At 37.6% G+C, this 21,406-nt stretch overlaps 1 protein-coding gene across 11 annotated transcripts in view; it reads left to right on the forward strand.

Moving 5' to 3' along the window:
• LOC129775128 (polypyrimidine tract-binding protein 2) overlaps positions 1-21,406 on the forward strand; it is a 658,886-nt gene that overhangs the window by 360,051 nt on the left and 277,429 nt on the right. Inside the window, exon 1 of one of the 11 annotated variants that reach the window (XM_055779529.1) lies at positions 1,066-4,939. The exons of 8 other annotated variants lie outside the window; for them this stretch is intronic. In XM_055779529.1, the coding sequence (XP_055635504.1) occupies positions 4,937-4,939 (3 nt within the window). In that variant the 5' untranslated portion in view covers positions 1,066-4,936. Of the gene's footprint in view, positions 1-1,065; positions 4,940-4,988; positions 5,576-21,406 lie in introns of those variants that run through there. 2 more of the 11 variants (XM_055779537.1, XM_055779448.1) reach the window with 2 other exon arrangements.

Genomic DNA, 21,406 nt, shown 5'->3' on the forward strand with positions numbered 1-21,406 from the left:
TTTCCTCTCCCGCCAACTATCGCAACCAAAGCTCGGTTTAGCATAGAACCCATTCCCTGGCGGTGGCCTCACTCTCTCCCGTTTTACCTTTTTCTCTTTCACCTTCCGTGTGTGTTCACCTGCGAAAATTGAGCAACAAAAACAGAGTCATCGGAATCATCGTCAGAACAAAAAAAGGCAACCACCGCGACGCGGTCGACAGAACGAGAGCAACCATTCCGAACAAGCGCGCGCGCTCCCTCTTTCTCTCGTTCACGTATTAACCGAACTTTCATTTCCGTCTGTGCCCGAGAATCATCGCGCAGCACCTGTGCCGACGAGTGGCGATCCCACGATCCCACGGATTCATTCGTTCATTCAGTCATTCGCGAGCTCTCTCGCGCGGAACGTGCGATGTCACGCGATGAACAGCATGAGAAGGAGAAGATGAATTCCCTGTGACTGTGATTCATCGCAAGGTGGCGGTGGGTGGGCTTGGTTTTTTTTTGGTTCGGTCGGGCGCGCACAACAATGCAATGTAGGTGAGTGTGTGAGCGAGCGAAAAAGAGAACTCACGCTTCGGCGCGTTGCGCCGGTTGCCGCGTGCGAGTGGACCGAGATGGGGGATGGATGGAGTTGTGTTCTATACCCGTGGTCTTCCTCATATGATTCGCGCTTGGGTTCTTCCTCGTCGGGTTCCCTCCCGGCGGTTGGTGTGTTACTTACACTTGTTCTTCCGCGGAGATCTCTTTTTCGCTCGTTCGCGGGATGATCGCGCTTCGGCGGTGGATGTGTATGTTGGAAAGGGAGCGACTGATTTTGGAGGATTTTTTGTTGTTTGAATTATTATGCATGGTTCGTATTTTATGTATCAGCTTTTGACTCTCTGGTCGGTCGGTCGATCGGTTCTTCTTCGGCGCGCGAGAGTGAATGTATGTGGAGGAGAAATACGTCCAGTTCTGTTGTTGCTGTCGAAGAACCTCGAAGCTTTCTCGGTTCAGTCTTTGTACAGTCTTCGCTTTAACCCGTTTCATTCTATCCTCCGCGCGCGTCTGTCGATTGAAATCATCTAACCGGCACACATTTTTTCAAGTTCTGCAGGAAAAGAAAAGAAAGGCAAACAAAAAAAAGTGTGATGAAATTAACATTAAAACAGCAGTCAAACGAAACGAGTACATCAAAATAAATCCTCCTCACTCCAGCGGGACGGCAGCGCGCAGTGTTCGCAACCGCACGCACGCACACACCGAGGCACTCACGAGCACACACGCGCGCACTTACCTGTTTCCCGAGAAAAGCCTAGCTCCGAAGAGGAGAAGAGTCTCCGAGTGCGCGAGTGAGAGAGAGCGAGAGGGTGTGATACGGGCCCGAAGATACGACACCAACCCGACGAGTCTCGAGTGCATACAGCCAGAGTCCCGCAGAGCCAGAATCTTCAGGACGTCGTCATCACCGCCGTCGGTTCGCTCGGTTCAGTCGATAACGCGATTTTCCCGCAAAACGTTCTCTCTGTACCGTCTGCGCTGCCGATTATATTCAATCAATTCAACCATTCATCATCCATCGTTTTTTCCAAACCGGTCCAGCAAAACCCAAGAATTCATACCACACCAGAAGAATATCCCAGGTCCGTTCAAAGTTTCCATCGCGTCGTACTTGTTTCTAGAAAAAAAAAATCAAATTTCCGCGCGACGACGACGACGACGACTAAGCCAAAAGCCGCCCATCCTCACGGTTTTCCACGTTCCCACACATCATTTCGCGGACACTAACACCACACACATATTTGCCCCCTCGAATAAGAGTGGTTCGGTGTGTGGCACGGGCTCCCTTCTGGAACGCCAAAACACGCGCGTGTTCCTTTTGCAGTGCGCGAATATCTCCGCGAGTTCGATAAGTCGTGTGAGTGCGCGAGTTACGCAGTAAAAAAAAGTAGTGGTGCAAGAAGAAGAATAATTGCTGCCAGAAGAGTGTACACAGCGCGACAAGCGTCATCCCAAACGTCATCAGTCAGCGGAACGCAGGTCGAAGAGCAAGAAGGAGAAACATACCAAGAAAATCAGCGCGATTCCCTCTGAGAAGTAGTAGAAGAGAGAAGTGCATCATCCACATCCACAAATTCCTAAACGCAGTGTCCTTCCGGTCCCAAGCTACCCCCTAAAAACCCTGTCCTAAACAAAAAGTAAGCCGCCGCCACCTCCCCGTGGGGACGCGAACCGAAACGTTGACATTCACAGTAGAGGCTCTTTAAAGAAAAAAAAAACGGAAACAAACAAACAAACAAACGGAAAACGGCAGATATCGAAACCGCGGAGAAATTCATCGTGACGAAACACTAGAGATTGTGCAATTTTTGTGAGTAAGCGGAAAGAAGTATACCTGAAAAAATAAGTAAAGTAAAATTTTGTTGAGATTTGTTTTTGTTCTATAAGCTAATAAGGCAACACGTTAGAGGTAAATTTTAGCGAGGGCGAGAAAAGGTATTATAGGACCTGTTTTTATTTCGTGTCGAAATCTGAGATTAAAGTTAGAGTTGCTCAATAGCTGCGGCAAAAACATTAAATTAAACACATTACAATTAGGTAGCAGAGGAAGAACCTATTTTGTGAGCGTTTGAACCAAAGATTTGAACTATTACTACTACTAATCACCAATAGAAGTGCGAAGAAAACACTGTTGTGTCGTGAGATTTTTTGAGTTTTCGATGTATATTGTGCAATAGGAAGACTCCAATCAATTCCTAACCTAAAGTTAAGTAGTGCATGAAAAACGAGAGAGAGACAATCAACATATCAAACGAGAACGGTTCGTGCGTGTGTGTGTGTGTATGTATATCAAGTTTTTACGCCAGGTACCCCAGGTTCTGACTCTTTGAAAAGTCTTCTTCTGACTACGATCGAAGTGAACAGAGAGCAAAAACAAAAAAATAAGATACAAACAAGTTTCCCGAGGTCCCGCGTTCCAGAAGAAATCTAACCAACTCCACAACAACAACAAAAAAATAAAACCGGGCAGGGCACACGGTAGTTAGCTGGCTGCAAAGCCATCGCAAGTGAGAATCTGAAGAAACAACAGAAACAGAGAGACAGAGGAAAAAAAACCATTCGTACGTAAGATTCGATCTTAAGAACGACGGGAAAAAGAAGCGATTGTTTACACCACACAGCGCAGTAAAGAAGGAAGAAGGTCTTTGGAAGAGCGTTCACGAGATTCAGGTTTTTTATTATTACTATTTCCTCGACCCGTTGTTGTTACCTTTTTCTGCTGCGGCTTCGGTCGTTCTTTTGCGCGATCGGACTTTGTGTGTGATCATCGGCGCGCGGGTAGAAGAAGGTAGAAGGAAGCCAGGGAACGAAAACCGGTTACATACATATAATCAAAAATAATTACGATAAATATATTTCTCGTCTTTCGTGTTCGTCATGGTTAAACTCTTGAGCGCGGCCATATCGTAGAACCACACTGGAAGAACACTCACGACCGTACTTATTAGCGTAGACCAAAAGTCAGGAAGAAGGGGGAGAACAGGAAAAAAGCGAGCAAAGGGTGCGTTCAGGCAATCGAACAGAAATTAGAAGAAAAATCCAATCAGTCAATATACATATACAACCGCGGAAGCGAACACAAAAATAGGTGTATTTTTAGAAGCTAGAGTTCCAAACAATCCCGAAAAGGTGCGAGAGAGAGAGAGAGTGCGAAGAAAAAAAAACCGAGAGACAGAGTGATGTGTTTTGTATTCTGATAGCATTTTTTGCGCTAAACAATCCCAGTTTTTTCGCGGAGACACCAACTCCCGGAATACTACCACTAGCGGCTAAGTAAGATAATAATATATCATCGATTTAAGGAGAAAGCGTTTTGACAATCAATTCAACCGCTGTTCAGACCAATCAGGTGCGCACGGGATCCCAATCAAGCAAGTGAACGTGCCCCAAATCGAGTCGTGTTTCCAAACTCTGACAATCTTCTATTTTCTAAAAAAAAAACTTTTAATAATCTACATTGAGATTTTTACATGTAAAAAACATATCTATATAGTGTATCTGTCTAGGCCGTAGTATAGTCGAATCGTAGTAGAAACCGCTCCACTCGACGACAATCAATCTGCAATCAATCAATTGACAATCTGTTCTATATATTTCCGCCACGTGAAGGCACACACACAGACAGTAGCAAATATCTAGCAAATAAACATAATCGTTAAGGTGTTAGGAAAAAAAAGTGAAGAAGTAAATCGTTCAATTATCAAAGTTAGGATTAGCGCAAGTAAAGTCGTTGTTCACAGTTCTTAGTTATTGTTGGATGCAATCAGCAGCCGTCACTATTCGTTTTTGAAAGTTAAGGGTAGACAACAAAAAGCACGCGAAAGCAAAAATCAATCTCAACACTTACCCCACGCACACTAGAGATAATTTACGTCACCACGTATTTCCGACCGGGTCCGATCTTTGTTCCCCCCTTTATACCGCCGCCACTAGCGCAACATCAGCAACAACCAACGGTAACCGCGGGTCTCTCGTCAGCGGCTTCCACTGTAGTTGGCCAACCGATCGGTTCGAGTCTACCGACCGCCTATCCGGCGCAGTTCCCTCTGTATCCTAGCTGCAACTCGACCCCGTCCTCTACCGGTTCGTCCGTAGCGGCGACCACTACTGCCCTCTACAATAACGGTACAGCCTGTAACGCTGCCCTACAGCTGTGCTTCTGCGGTCACTGCAGCTATCAACACTACCAGCAGTCGCATCAGCAGCAGCAGCAGCAACACCAGCTGCTCCTACAACAGCAACCGCCTCAGGCGACCCCTGCTACCATCATACCGCCGACTCCTTCTACCATCATACCACCAACTCTGATTTTGAGTCGCTACACCGAGATCAACCTCGGCACCGGAAGTAACTCCCTGAGCGGAAGCGAGCCAAGCCTAGTCTCCAACAACATTCCCACCGGCAAAGAGATAATGGTAAGATTAACCACCAGTGACATTCTACCATCCTCGTTACACCACTATCACCATCACCACCACTCCTCGTTTCTGCCGTCACCGCTGTTGACGACGACGGGGTTGCCCACGCAACAGACACCCCTCTATTCGCAACCTCCGCCGCTACCGACGGCTGCGATGCTACACGCAGCCATCGCTGCCCAGAACAACGGAGTCAGTCCAGGAGCCGCTTTTGGCGGCTATCATCAGCTTGGCTTCTACCAGCAGCAGCATCATCCTCATCACCAGGAGGCTCTGAACATCTCCAGCACCACCACCAATGGTAGCAGCAGCAGCAGCAGCAACAACGGCCTCTTCAACTCGCTATACAACGCCCACTCCGACACCACTATCTCATCCACCACCTCTTGCCACAGCAGTGCCAAATCCTCGCCCAATTCCTACTATTCCCAGCCCCAGCAGACTAACGGCGGCGATAGCCAGGGCCTGCACTATCCCTCCTACAGCTTTGTCGCAGCTATCCCGCACGACGACGGTAGCGACGGCAGCAGCCCTCCAACCTCTTACGCTTTCACTACCACTTCTTCTACTGCTACTACTTCTTCTACTACTACCACTACTACCATCACCACTAGCACTTCTTGTAAAAACAAGGTACTCTATCACTAATTAGAACCATCTTTAGAAAAAAAAACAAACAAAAATAACAGCCTGGATTTTGAGTGGCTCTTATTTTCCTCAAAATTCTCGTATATTTATTCCTCTTCAAAAATTTAAAAAAAGGGAACAGTCGACATTGTTGATAAAACGCCAATGAAGTCCGTTTTTGGAAAATTGCAAATGACAGGCGTTCGATGGAACTTTTTAAGGAAAAAAATATTCATATTTTCATGTGAAAACTTCAAGAATGGATTTGTTTAGAAATGTCGGACTAGAAGACACGCTAGATACTCATATATTTATATAAGGAAGATACAGGAGGTAAAATGAAAATCTAGGCACTTAACAAGGGGAAAAAATGAAAGATTTCGAACGCTCATAACTCGATCATTTCTTAAATGATCGCAAAGATGTTCACATCAATTGATAGGAAATTTTTCTACGCATCTATCACAACGAATGACATTTTATTTTTGTGGAGATAAACAATCGAATAATTATGAAATGTCAAGCATTGTCCAAACACACTATGTGCCTCGATTCGATTGGTCCAATTTATGTTCCTCTCAAATGGTTCCGACCAAAAGGAGTCCTACGTCTCTTCGGTTATGTCCCCGACATTACCCACCCGTCTTTTTTTTAGTTGTATATTTTTCCCATTTTTACTTCGAAAAATATGCTCCTTTCCGAAAATTTGTAACTCTCCAATCGCCGGACTGTTTTTATATTTTTCATAAATACACATGAAAGTATTCAAATGAACTTTCTAAACGTACAACTGTATCATTTTACACAAAAAACTAGAAAAATAGCTATTTCTGGTTTTTGCGGTTTCGAAGCTTCTTATGACGCGAATCTCATGCCAACTCGAATGGCCTCAGATGAAACGTTGTGGGAGTAAAGACATTGGTCATTTGAGCAACTTTGCATACTTATTAAAATATAATATTCGAAAAAGAATTAGACTACTTTTTGAGAAGGGCCAAACATTTTTTTTTCAACATTCTGGTCAAAGGATGAAATGTAGGAAATCGTTTAAAAAAATAAAAAAAGGCCGGAAATTTCTTTAAAAAATTACATTGAAAAAAATAATAAAAAATTAAAATTAATTTTTCTTGAAAAAGTATTCTCAAAAAAGTATGTGGATATTTAGCCATTACAATTTCCAATAAGAGTCACTCATACATCGGAAGATAGGTAGTTTTACAGGGAAAACGTTTTTCCAACAACTTTTTCATGTTTTCTTTGAAAAAAATCTATTTCTTCTTTTTTGGCTATAAATTTCGCAGTTTATTCGCCTCTAAAAAACTACTACTAATCCTAGTTTTGTTTAAAGTCAAGATAGCGATATAGCGTATTCGACAAAGTTTGTAATCTTATTAAAATATGAACTCTTGTCGAAGACATCAACCTTCTATCATTTATAGTTACTGGAATAAAGAATTTTAAAAACATAGTTTTGAGAAACATGAATTTTAATTTAAAAAAAAAATTACTATGAATTTTTTTTAAACTTGTTTGATATTTTTTAATGAAAACTTCAATAATTCCTATTTTTCATTCACTAACTAACATTTTGTAGATCTTATAGTTTCTGATTGTTTGAGTGAATTTTTTTTTCTACCTTTTTTTCGAAAAATCCTAATTCAGAAACTACAAAATGTTAGTTATAGAATAAAATGTAGGAAATAATTAAAGTTTTCATTAAAAAATATCAAACAATTTTTTAAAACAAAATTGAACTGAAAAAGAATTTTTTGGAAAATTAAAAATTATTTTTTCTCAAAAATGCGTTTTTTTAAATAATGAAGAAAATATACATGAATAGCCCTTTCAATTTCCAACAAGTCATTGATACATGGGAAGATGGGCACTTTTACAAGGAAAGAGTTTTTCCAATTTTTTTCTTTTTGGAAACATGTCAAGAACATCTCAAAGGCGAGAAACTATACACAAAAAAGGTTATGAATATTAAGATCTAAAACACTGTCGAATACGCCATATCGCTATCATGACTTTAAACAAAATTAGGATTAGTTGAAATTAAAAAAAAAAAACATGGAAAGCTGTTTCCTTTTTCCTTTCCCTGTTTTGTCCATCTTGTTGGAAGTTGTAAGAGCTACTCATATAATTTTGTTGAGAATTTAAAAAAATACATTTTTGAGAAAAATGAATTTTAATTTTGAAGATATTTTTTAGCGTTTTAAACAAAAAACAATTTTTGGTATTTTTTATGAAAATTTTGATTATTTTCTACATTTCATCTTTTGAGCAGAATTTTGTAGGTAATAATACCCTTTTTGAGCTATGAATTTTTGTAAGAAATTGAAATTCGTCAATATCGACAAATAAAGGAGAGAGAATATATTTTTTAAAAAAATTTTAAACAATCGTTTTTGAGAAAAATTAATTTCGATTTTTAGAATAATTTTTTGTTCAATGTAATTTTCTAATTTTGTTTTCGTTTTTTTTTTATTTCCTACATTTCGTTATTTGACCAAAATTTTGTAGGACAAATTTTTGAGCAAAAAATAGGAAAAAAAAAACTTTGGCCCTTTTTAAAAAAGTAGTCTATTTTTTTCTAATATTTCAAGTATCAAGTAAACTAGTTGACCAATATTTGTTTACCCATAACGTTGCACCGATATCTGAGTTTACCAACTCCTAAGATGAGTTTGTATGAAATTCATCGTATTCTATTTAATTCTTGCTTGTTTGACATGTGTATGCGTAATAAACAAAGAATATCGGGATGGAAAAAAATCGATTTTTCAATTTATTTTTAAACTTTTCCAGGTTTAGCGATTTTTTTTCAATCAAATCACTCATCCAATCAGTTTTGTTACTTGAGATATTTTTGACTCCTTCCTATGGAGCAATTCCACGTCACCGGCCTTAGAACTTAGAAATAAGTATCCAAACTAAGATATTCAGGCATCAAAAGATGATAAAAATTCGATTTGAAAATGTATACAATTTTTCATAGAAAGTAGTCTATGTGACCATATTCAAACTGTATCTTGTAAGTGTCAGCACTATGTAATCAAACAATATTGTTACTATTTCATCATACTAACGGCCCAAAATCCTGTTCATGTGCTGATGGCCGATCAAATAGACTAAAAAAAACCGGCCGGTCTACCTAAGAATCGAAATCGAAAACGAAATCGAGAATCGAAAAATCGAAACTAGGTACTACCTAAGAAAACAATTTTCATTGTGACACGGCCATTTTAAATTACGACTGATTTTGAAAAAAGCGTATTCACAAACAATTGATCTTTGTTTCATAAATTCTTAACCCAAAATCCAGGTGTCTGATTAAAGTATGATGTTTGACAAAGTTGTTGGAAAATCAATTGGCCAATCAGAAAAAATATCTTCTAGAATACCCTTTCTAAAAATCTGACTCAAAAAATGAATTTATTATTAAAAACTTAGAAATTTTTTGTATATTTTTATTGGAAATGAATTAAAAAAATCAGGAAAGTTTGGTGACCTGTCGGACTTTCCAAACTGGATCTTTATATATAATTTTTTATGTTGAATCACGTGTAGGCTCTATTATTCGTTTTATTTTTTCTTAAATGGTTACGATTTCAAAAAGCATCGAAATTTCACAAATTTTCAAAAATTTATATCGCCAGTTTGGAAAGTCCGGCACGTCTCCACTATACGTCAAACTTTGTTAAATTAAAAGGACTCTCCAATAAAAGTATTAAAAAAATATATCGCAGGAGTGTTTTGAGATATAAAACTATTCAATATTAAATTCAATTTTTGAGTAAGATATTTAACAGTATTCTAAATGTTATTTTCAGTCAAAATTTGCTGTTTTTTGGCCGATTTGGCATGGAATTGCTCTAGGAAAAACTACGATTCATGAATTTTAGGACTTTACTATCTAGTAATTTAAAGGGATACTCGATTTAAAACGATAAAGCAATTGTGGAATTGAAAAGAAAAATTATGGCGTAATTAGAAATTTCTAAACACATTGATTTAAATTATCAAGTTATCCAAACTATCATAAAATCACTCACAAACATATACTAAGAAGAATTACTTGAATATTTTCTATCACCTCTATCGAAGGAATGCAGCTACACAACTAGTTTCCCTCTTATTCATCAATAAATTTCTAGCAATCCTTGATTCAGTTTTGTTAGTTCATTATTTTACTGTTAGATGTTACATTTCAGCAATTCAAAAAAAAAAAAGATACACAAGATACATTTTACACGGCTGTATTTCGTCTTTAGGGTACTCAATTCAATGTGTGGTTTGCAAAATCGTTTTTTTTAATAATTAGCGTATTACTATATTTTGAATATTTGTAACTCTTGAAGCGTTTGACCGATTTACAACTTCAGAAATGTCAGGTATTTCTAAAGACTTTCCAGAAAAAATATTATACTGAACCTTAAAGGTAAACATGTTCGATTTTTATGGTTCTAGCAGCTTTTCATGTCTTTTTAGAGAGTTGAGAGAAAACTGAAATATCAAAATCTTAGAAAGACTAACCTTTGTTTTGTTTTCGATGTATATATATATATTTTTGTTTGTCAATTTTTGTCCACGTTTGCAAGCTTCATCAATACATTATTTACAAATAATTTGTACTTTGAAAATCTCTTGTAGCTTCTAAATGGTGTGCAGTAAAATCTAATTTTGTGCGATTTCCCATTTGTGATTTTATTATTTAATCGAAATTTAATCATTTATCATGGCACTTTCGACCATTCCGCATTTCGTGATACTTTTTTGTGAGCCAAAATTTTTCTGACTAAAAGATCCCGAAGAAAAATTTCGTGAAATATTTGAGTTCAAATATTGCAAAAAAAAAAAACATTCGTCTTCGTATGCTCCAAGATTTTATTAAATCAATTAAAATTATTTCAAGGAGTATTATTCGGTCCATACCGTACTGATTGATTGACAACGGCTCACTATATGGCATAATATTTTTTATCCTTCATCTTAAACGTTGAACTCTGACCTCAAGTAACAAATGACACTGAAATGCGTAAAATACCTGCATGGAAACTTTGAACTTTGTTATTCCGATTCTCTTTTCGTTTCCAGTTTTTCAAACTTAGTACACCCAAACTAGCGTTGGCAGAAAACATTTCATCTTCGGCAGAAAAAAATGCTTTTTCGTGTGCTGAAGGGTGAAATGAACAAATAAAAGCACCTGTTTCAAAAGCTTCCAAATGTTTGTATGTATGGGAGCAGACATCTGTTTATTTTTTCTTTTTTCATCTTTTTTGGGATTGTACCCAAAAAAAAGTCTAAACAATGTTAACGGGGATCGAACCAAGGTCGGCTAGAATGCAAGGCTGTTTTACACGACCACGCTATCCACATAGCCATTGGAGTTGTTGCATAAATGCGTTATAATATTATACCTCATTATGAAATGAAGTTGGAAATGTGTTTTCTACGAGTAAAAACGAGAGCATAAACGTGAATCTATATTCTTTTCGGTCTGGGCCGTGTATGTGGCAAAGTATGCGAAAAGCTACGATGCGTGCTTTTCTGCAATGTATCTCTTGTTTCGCTCGCTCATATTGGTCCTATATTGCTATACCATATATCAGCCATTCCATGCCGAAACGATATAATGGTTCTCAGATTTTCGTGGAAAGTTAGACCCGTATTTTTTAATTTTTTTGTTAGGGTGACCATTTCCATTTTAGGGTGGTCCGAAAAATCAGATTTTTCTACTTTTTTCGAAAAAAAACTTTTTTTTTTAAATTCGCAACTTTTGAACTACTGAGCCGATTTAGGTGATCGACATATCAAATTAAAGCCAATTCGCGTAAACGGTGGAATGGCTTCGACATCTGGATACGACATTAGTTAGTATGAGGCCAACTTTTCTCTATCAGATTAGATTTGAATTACTAAAATTTGTATGAAATTTTTTTCTTGGCGTTATTTACCTACTAGAAGTACGTTGTTCTGACCCTAATTAAAACTATTTTCTATGAATTTCCAGATATTCTCACCAAAATTTACCATTATAATATAGAATTATCTTTAGACACAATTTTTGTATGATATTTTTTCCCTACTTGCAAGCAAAAGTAATTTTCATTTACATAGAATACTAATTCGATTTGGAAAAAATAATTTTCAATCATAATTTTTATTTTAAAAGTGTGCTCATTTCTTCTGCAACCCTATATTGTCATGCCTACTCCCCAATTTCGTAATACGAAGCTCGATGCCGTTAACGCGGATCTAATCTTATTTGAAAAAATACTAGAGTTGCACAAAATTTGAATTTTGTTTTTTACAGTTTTCATGGTCTCGGTACCAAATTTTTTTTTTTTCTTGAAAAGCTGAGAATTTTTTATATAACATATCTCGAAACCAAAGATTTTTTTTCTAAGTTATGATTTTAAAAATCACCCGATGGTCCAAAACATCATTTTTCGGTTTTTTTCCCAGAAATGATTTTTTTCAGAAATTCATTACTTCTGAACTACTGGACCGATTCAGATGATCGACATATGAAATTAAAGCCTACCAGCTAGCCTTTTTGAAAAAAATAACACGCTTGCCAATTAATTGGATTATAGTCACATACATCCAGTTTAATCGCATAGAAATATTGAAGGAAAACTGAAAACATGTTAACTTTAAAAATCAAAAAAACGAAAAATAACACCTCTTTGGTATTCGGATATATTATGTGAAAAAAAACCCCAGCTTTCAGAAAAAAATATAAAAAAAATATGGCGCCCTTGGTTCCGAAACGATGTAAGCTATAATTAACAAATATAATCAATTATTACGAAAACAAAATCCATTTTGATTTAGAGTTTAATATTTTTCAAACAAGACCAAAAGTCGATCATCTGAATCGGTTCGGTAGATCAAAAGTTATGATTTTTTGTAGTGGAAAAAATGATTTTTCGGACCATCGGTTAACTTTGAAAAATCATAACTCAAGAACGAATGTTATGTGGAAAATCCTTAGTTTCCAAAAAAAAAAAAATATATATATATATATATATATATATATATATATATATATATAAATATAGCGCCTTTGGTCCCGAGACCATGAAAACTATAAAAAACAAATACAATCAATATTAACGAAAACATAATTCAATTTTTCTGCAACTGTAGTATTTTTCCAAAAAATATCAGCTAATTGGCTTAAATTTAATATGTCGTACATCTGAATTGGTCTAGTGGTTCGAAAGTAATGAATTTTTGAAAAAAAGTCATTGTCTTTAATTTGATATGTCGATCATCTGAATCGGTTCAGTAGATCAAAAGTTATGATTTTTTGTAGTGGAAAAAATGATTTTTCGGACCATCGGTTAACTTTGGAAAATCATAACTCAAGAACGAAAAAAACCCTGGTTTCGAGATATGTTATGTGGAAAATCCTTAGCTTTCCAAAAAAAATATATATAAAAAAATATAGCGCCTTTGGTCCCGAGACCATGAAAACTATAAAAAACAAATACAATCAATATTAACGAAAACATAATTAAATTTTTCTGCAACTGTAGTATTTTTCCAAAAAAATACCAGCTAATTGGCTTAAATTTAATATGTCGAACATCTGAATTGGTCTAGTGGTTCGAAAGTCATTTTCGACAAAAATGCGAAAAAATGGATTTTTTGGACCACCTTAAAATGGAAATGGTCACCCCAACAAAAAAAAAATCGGGTCTAATAATTTGCTATAAAGATCAAAACTACCACATTTGACGAAAATCTGAAAACCTGGGAATATCGTTTTGGCATGGAATGGCAAATATTTATACAAATGCTATACCAGTATTTGAGCGTAGCACATTTTCCGTTATTTTTAGGCTCATCCAATGTAATAAATCGGGATATCGAAACATGTACTAAAATTAATTTTGGGTGTAGGAGTTTTGGTCTCGATGCAAGTTTTAATGCATAACATTTCCATCAAACTTTCTGTAATGTCTCCATGAACTACCATGTTGGAGGACGAAGAAAATCCGATTTGGCTACAGTTCAAGCAATTACCGTTAATTAGGGCAACCGATGTTGCTGTGGTGCCGCATAATGGGACAAGTGCCTGTGTGTGACCACCTGAACCACTTCCTTTCCCAAACGCACCACATGCAACAGGGAGATGGTCACAGAGGGACGGACTGCGAAGATATTGTGCTTAATGGAGAGCATTGGATTCTGTTTTGCAGTCGATTAGTTGGAGGCTTCCAAAGTAGTTCAAAGCGCGCGGAGACAAATCGCCACCGCAGCTGCCACTGTGTGTGTGTGTGCACACAAATTATTTCTTCATTAGTGATTAATTGATCAAAGTTGATTAGTTATTCATGAGCGCGATGCTACCGTGCACGTGTTGTGTGTGATTCAAACCACCTACGAGAACTGCGGACAGTCTGTTGATTGGGCTGAGTTTCATCAAATTTTACAAGTAATCAAACCCGGTGTTACTTTTTTTTCCTTCAAAATAATTCACACACACACACAGATACACACACACCTCTAATTCACAACGGAAATTGTAACAATTTCGCACATTTTCGACATGTTGCATTTGTGTCACCGTCATCATCTGGCCTGGGACCAGGACCGGGAACCAGTTCCGGTAAGAGATTGAAAAATTAATATCGCAATTTTCCCGTTCTCCGCGATGCGTTCGGAAGCATCGGTTGATTCGGACCCCGATAACCCGAACACAGGTTGCAACTTTTGCTAGGTTTTCACTCTCTTTAAGCTGAAATTTTAATTGTATTGCATAATTCGTTGGTATGAGAGGACGGCTGGGATGCATGAGTAGCAAAATTGTGGGGTTAATTCCCTCACCTGCCACGGTTGGCAGACATCCAACATACCACCACCACCACCACTGCCAGCAGATGATGATGGGGTGATGTTGTTTGTAATGATGGCAAATGAATTTAATTAACTCTATGAAAGATTAAAATTTCATTTAATTAATTATTTGTGTTAGGTTTTAACACCCCGTTGAATGCGCGCCGTCCGAAATCGGACCGTTGGAAGCGCTCCGCGGGCGTGTCCTTAGGCGATGGGGTTTGGGAGGTGCCCCATCCCCCCCCCCCCTGGGGAAATACATCTTTTATGTGCACACGCAATTATGTGGCTACCCATAATTGGCATCGAATCCAGGCACAATACATTGCAAGAGACCATTGTGTGTGTGTGTGTGTGTGGATTTAGCGGTGGTATGTTGAAGCAGAGCTGATGTTCATAATTATTCTGAATATTTCAATAAATGAAGCATAGCTCCATCGGGATGCGGTCCCACACAATGCTCTAAAACACGATGGTTTACATGCCACTTTGATGGGATCGAGTGTTATAAATATTTGCTTGGCGAAAAATTATCATTCCCCGAAATAGGTTAATGCTGAATTCAAACGTGGAACCGTTAAAATTCCAACAAAACCTTGCTTCAACTACGCGACAAGGACGACGACGAGTCTCCCAATTAAAAATCTCATCTTGTGATGGTCGGAAAACGAACCCCGAAAACGCGTCTAATCTCTCTCATCTTGTGACACAGATGTTTTTTTTTCACATTTCACCATTTTTCTTTGGACACGGGGCGGCGGCCTGTAGGAAGTCGTATACTCGTCGTTGGGGAACTCCGCGTGCCACCCCTAGGAAAAGAACTCCTAATTACCGTTTTGGGGCTGATGACCACGGTCCTGACCGTCCGTGTCGTTGTTGGTTTAAAGTAGTGGAAATAATAGTGTTTTTCCTAGATCTGCCCGATCTTCGACGCGTACTGGGCAGCAGAAAGGTTTACAAGCGATGGAAGCTTTTCGAGGGGGTGCTCGTTAATTATTGCAACCATCATCTCACACACAAAAATTACCTTCCGACGATCCAGAAGATACCCAGAGCACTCTCGCCAGGGATTCATCCTCTCCGTTCTTGATAGTCACAATCCGGACAGCTAACTTCGCATTCAAGGGGCGCGCGCCCGTAGAATGAGAAAACCTGACTTTACCCCGCAATAAAATTTATGTTGAATAATCGTAAAATAAACGATGTGGGTTTGCGTGATTAATTTGCGGCTGGTAGGCATGCCAACGGTGTGTATCTGCCTGCCTCTCGGAGACTCTAACGAGATTACCACGGGTCGAGGGGGGGATGATTCTATATTTGCACTGGCGATTGGCGAATTCGTGAAGAGCACGCACGAATTTTTTGGTCTTGGTCGAAATTGATTGATGTATTTTTTGAGTTGTTGGATCCCCACAGCGGTGTTTCATCTGATTTCAATCTTGGCAAACGAGGAATCATGTTTTGCAAATAGAGGTCATTTTTAAAAACATTGTGCGAATTTCGTCTTTTCTCCGATGTTGTCTTCTGAAATGGCGCAAACGTTCCTAGAGGAATTATTCGCATTGCGTCCTTTTCGCTAGTGTTTGGTTGTGATTACATTGTCGAATATCAAGTCTTAATTATATATTGAGTAGCAAGTTCGATGGTATACTGAATAAGAACCCGAATGTCCTATAAGTATTAACTACTCTTTTTTCAATGCACCCACGTTTTTTAACGTTTAAGTTTTTTTTACGCGGATTTTCCAATGAACGCGTGTTTTACGTGGGTTTCCCGATCAACGCGGTTTTTTTCGTGGATTCTCGAATTCATGCGATTTTTTCAAGTGGATTTTCCTACAAACGCGTCATTTTTTAACGCGTTTTTTTACGAGGTACGTATCCTTCGTGTAAAAAAACCTTAATGTAATAATTTGTGGCTAAAAATGATTGTTAACATACAAAAAGTTTCGAAAATTCAGAAAAATTCGATGTTCCACAAATTTTGTCAAAAATAATTTTGCCATCCTGTACCCTTTTTTTTAAATTTTCTACATGACTTCTATTTTATATGAAAAAATAAAAAAAAAGGATTTTAGATATTGCAAATTGAAGTTTAATTTGTAAATAAATAATAAATATTTTTTTTCTCAGCGTATATTTTTTTCCACGTTTGGACATCAATAGTCTTTAACTCTTTCTAAGACTATTTCGGTAGAACTCATAGTTTTTGAGATATAAATTAGATTACCGATGATTAAAAATCATTTTTTCTCTTTTTTTCCAAAGATGACTTTTGAAAAAGAATCACAGCTATTGATCAAATAGAAGCCAATTGAAGCTAGTCTCCAAAAATCAAATATGTGTTTCTCTTTGGTTTTAGATTATGATTTTCTCAAAATTATCTTATATTTCAGCCTTCGTTCAATATTCCTTTGCGAATAGACTGAATCTATGCGACTGGGATCCTATTTTTTGTCAGTTTAAAATTTTTATTTTCAAAAAGAAACAGCCTCAATTTGATATGTCGATTATCTGAATCGGTCCTGTCCTAGCTTTTTAAGCTCGGTCCTAGCTTTTTAAGCTATGAATTTTTGAAAAAGTCATTTTTGGGAAAAGGGAAAAAAATGATTTTTTGGACCATCGGTTAACTTTGGAAAACCGTAACTTAAAAAACGTCAAAAATCACATCTCTGATGTTTGGATATATTATGTAAAAAGCTTCAGCTTTCCGGAAAAATATATAGGGCCCTCTTGTCCAAAGTTATGAAAACAACATAAATCAAAAACAATCGGAATTTCCAAATCAAAATTCAAACTTTTTGCAAGTATAATATTTTTCCAAAAAAAGTTAGCTAATTGTTTTCACTTTGATATGTCGATCATCTGAGTCGGTCCATAGTTCAAAAGTTATGATTTCTCTTTTAAAAGGCGATGATTTTTCTTTTAAAAAAGAAAAAAAAAGATTTTTCGGACCACCCTAAGATGGAAATGGGCACCCTAAAGAAAAAAGAAAAATTACGAGTCAAATATTTTGCTATGAGCAACAAAACTACCAATTTTAACGAAAATCTGAGAACCACCATATCGGTTTGGAATGGAATGGCTGAATTATAATATTTTTGTTTATATTCTTGATACGATTCAAAATTTGGAATTCAGATTTATATATTGGAATCTTTATAAATTCTTGCTTCAGACTCTGAGTTCGTATTCCATATTAAGATTATGGATTCTAGGTTTTGAATTCCAGAAATTCGATATTGATTCTGTATTCCAATTGTGTAGCTTAGTTGCAAAACCGGCCAACTCCAAAAATAAAAATTTTACAGGAAAGACGACTTATTGTGGCATCATGTCACCGGTTTGGCAACACATCATGATTTCCAAACACGTACTTTAAAGGGAATTAATTGATATTGATGCTGTTTCTCACTACCATTAAGTGGAACAATGTATCTAAGGTCTAAAAAGCCGAAAAAACTAATTTCTCAAACATGTGGAGTTGGCCGGTTTTGCAACTAGGTGACGCAATTCTCGGTTCAAATTCTGGGTACAGATTCTGGATTCAGACTCTTGATTCGATTTTGAATTCAGATTCTGGATACTGGATTGTGGAATTCAAATTCCAGATTTTAATTACAGATTTCAGATGGAAATTTTGGATTTAAATTATTACATTTCTATTCATGTTCCTGATTCAAATTTACATTTAGATTTCAGATATATATTTTGGATTAATATTTAGAACATGGACTCAAATTCTGAGTTCATATTCCAGATATTAGATTAGGTTTAGATTCTGGATTAAGATTCCTACATTGGATTTAGATTCATATTCATATTCCGGATTTGAATTAACGTTTGGGACACAGTTATTTTCTTAAATTTTGGAGTCATATTTGAATTAATTCCGGATTAGAATTCTGGATTCAGGTCTTGAATCCAGATTCTGGATTCAGATTTCAGTGAATCAGACTTCATAGATTCAGATATAATAGATTCCGATTTCAGAAATTCGAATTTCAGAGATTCCAGATTCTAGTTTTTCTAATCCATTTTTTTCTAATTAAAGCATTTTTGAGAAGCAATATTTTTATAATTTTAGATTCTCTATTTTGAGATTTAGATTTCATGGATTCAGATTCCAAAGATTCAGATTTTAGAGACTCTGATTTCGGATTCTGGTTTCAGGTTTTGAAACCACATTCTGGATTCAGATTTCAGTGCAGCAGACTTCAGAGATTTATATTTCGGTGATACAGATTCAAGAGATTTAAATTTTAGAGAACCCAGATGTGGATTCATATTTAAGAGCATCAGACTTCAGAGATTTGGATTTCATGAATTCAGATTTCAGAGATTGAGATTTCAAAGATTCAGATTTCAGAGATTCAGATTTCAGGGATTCGGTTTTTGAGTCCAGATTCTGGATTCAGATTCCAGTGAATCAGACTTCAGAGACTCAGAATTTGAGGATCCAGTATCGAAAGATTCATATTTCATTTTCATATTTTCATATTTCAGAGTATCAGACTTCAGAGATTTAGATTTCATGGATTCAGATTTCAGGGATTGAGATTCCAGTGAATTAGACTTCAGAGATTCAAATTTTGAGGATTCAGATTGAGAGAGATTGAGATTCCAAAGATTCAGATTTCAGAGATTCAGATTTCAGGGATTCGATTTTTAGAGATTCCAGATTCAAATTTTTATAACCCTTTTTTACTAATTAAATCATTTTTGAGAAGGAATAGCTTTTTTAATATTAGATTCTTTATTCGTATTTTGAGAGTTTTGTATCAGATTCCGGATTCAGATTCTGAACATAGATTCTGAATTCAAATTCTGGATTCAGATTTCAATGAATCAGACTTCAGATATTCAGATTTCAGGGATTCAAATATCAGAGATTCAGATTTAAGAGATTTAAATTTTAGAGTTTCAGATTTCATAGTATCATACTTCAGATATTTAGATTTCATGGATTCAGATTTCAGAGATTGAGAATCCACAGATTCAGATTTCAGAGATTCCAGATTCCAGTTTTTACAATCCCATTTTTACTATTTAGAGCATTTTTGGGAAGGAATATTTTTAAAATTTTAGATTCTCTATTCGTATTTTGAAATTCTTGTATCAGATTCTGGATTCAGATTCTGAGATTCGGATTCTGAATCCAAATTTTGGATTCAGACTCTGGATTCAGATTCAGGATTAAGACTCTAGATTTCAGAATTCAGAAGACCAATTCCAGATTTTATTTTTGAGAAAGAAATCAATTAGTGACTATTGAATCTGCTGTAACTATTCGTACACCATAAAAGTCCATTGTTTGAATGTGAGTCCACCAAAAGCCCGTTCCCGTGCGTTCGCGTGCGCTATACAAGCCCAAATCTTTGCATTCAACCTGTGGTCTTTCGCCTCCCCCTTTCCCCGCTCCCCTCCCCCACACATCGGTTGTTAATAAAGCGGAACCATTAATTTACTTGCCATTCCTGGCGGATTTGAAGCTTGACCATGCCATTTCCGGATTCGCTTCAGTTCTCTCTTTCTTTGTTTCTCTGTGGCATAGCGTCTGGAAAGAAAAAAAGCGGGAAAATGGCTGATTAGCGAGCGCGCGCCCTAGAAGTGAAGGGAGGCCCAACTAAGTGGGAGACGTTGGGATTAATTGAAATTTTATACCAATGAGCTTTGGGTGAATGGGTGGTAGTGGGGGAGGCTGGGGGAAGGATTAGCTCCATTACAGCAGGCGCCGGGAAAGGAGAACTATGCTGCCGAGTTTCCGGCTCGGTGATGCTCTTGCTAAGCTATGGTTAGCTTGCTTCCTACTAAGTGCAGAAATCGCTTATTCTTGCCTTACCGTCCATTGTGTGGCTTTCTAGGGCGCGCGCGAGAGAGAGGTTTGCGAAGCTAGTAATTAATGCAATCTCGGGAGGGGCATAAATGGTTTCCCCCGCTCTCCGGTTGTCGGTCTCTCGCAATTAATATCCGTGCGGATGGGATTGCATTCAGCAGCAATAATCGCGAAATACATCCTGCGTGTTTGTCTATCCCGGCGCTCTCAAATCTGTGTTCCGTCGAATATTAATGATTTTTCAACATTTCATCGCGCGATATTTTTGACTATTAATGCGTTGAAATCATTTAACTGTAAACTAATGGATTTCCCGCGCTTTTTGTGTGTTTTCCCCATTTTCTGTCGCCGCCACCGCCTCCACCGCTACCTCCATAGATCACCTGAATGGTTCTCATTTTTCACACCGGCACCGCGAATCGCGGCGCGTCCTTTCCCTCTTCACCCGTCGTGCCCTCCCGCTACCTCAAGTAGCATATCTTGTGTTGACGCTGCCAGAACCGTTTTTCACGCTCGCCTGGTGGCGCTATTTGATGATGGATGATTTTTTCCAACTCTCACCGCCGCTGCCTCCCCTTGATAGTCTCAGTTCGTCAGTCAGTCAGTCAGCCGAGGCAGAAAAAAAAATCATATTTGCCCTCACGCAAATTTCCAATGCAATACTTCGAGTCTAAATTCTTGAGTCGAAGCTACTTCTAATTACTTCACGTCTTCTAGGAAATATCGTGTGCTCTTATTTCCTCCGACCCATGTTTTACTTCCATCGGATTATTGGGAGGGAGGGAGGAGAAATCGTGCTCAAATTTTGTTTCGCTATTAATTTATTTATCTTGAGCTGGTTTCTAGTGCTGTTTTCGTCTGTTGAGGCGCCCGATGGGAGACGGACGGAAGCTAATCTGTTTCGTTACAAGAGCGTAACAATATTTGAGCCTGGCAGTTTATTGCACCAGTTGCAGTTGGCTGCATTTGGAGAGCAGCAGATGCTGTTGTACCTGGTGCAGAACCACCCGAAACAAGTGCACCCCCCTCTTGCGCTGGGCATTCGAATCCAAGCATTTACCAATAACATCCTCCGCGGCAACTAATGTTTTAACAATCTTTTTTTTCTCTTTCTTTTTTTTCCAGGTAAGCGCACTTCACGGTAGAGAATAT

The sequence above is a fragment of the Toxorhynchites rutilus genome, chromosome 1 (assembly GCF_029784135.1).
Source record: "Toxorhynchites rutilus septentrionalis strain SRP chromosome 1, ASM2978413v1, whole genome shotgun sequence".
Taxonomy (NCBI): domain Eukaryota; kingdom Metazoa; phylum Arthropoda; class Insecta; order Diptera; family Culicidae; genus Toxorhynchites; species Toxorhynchites rutilus.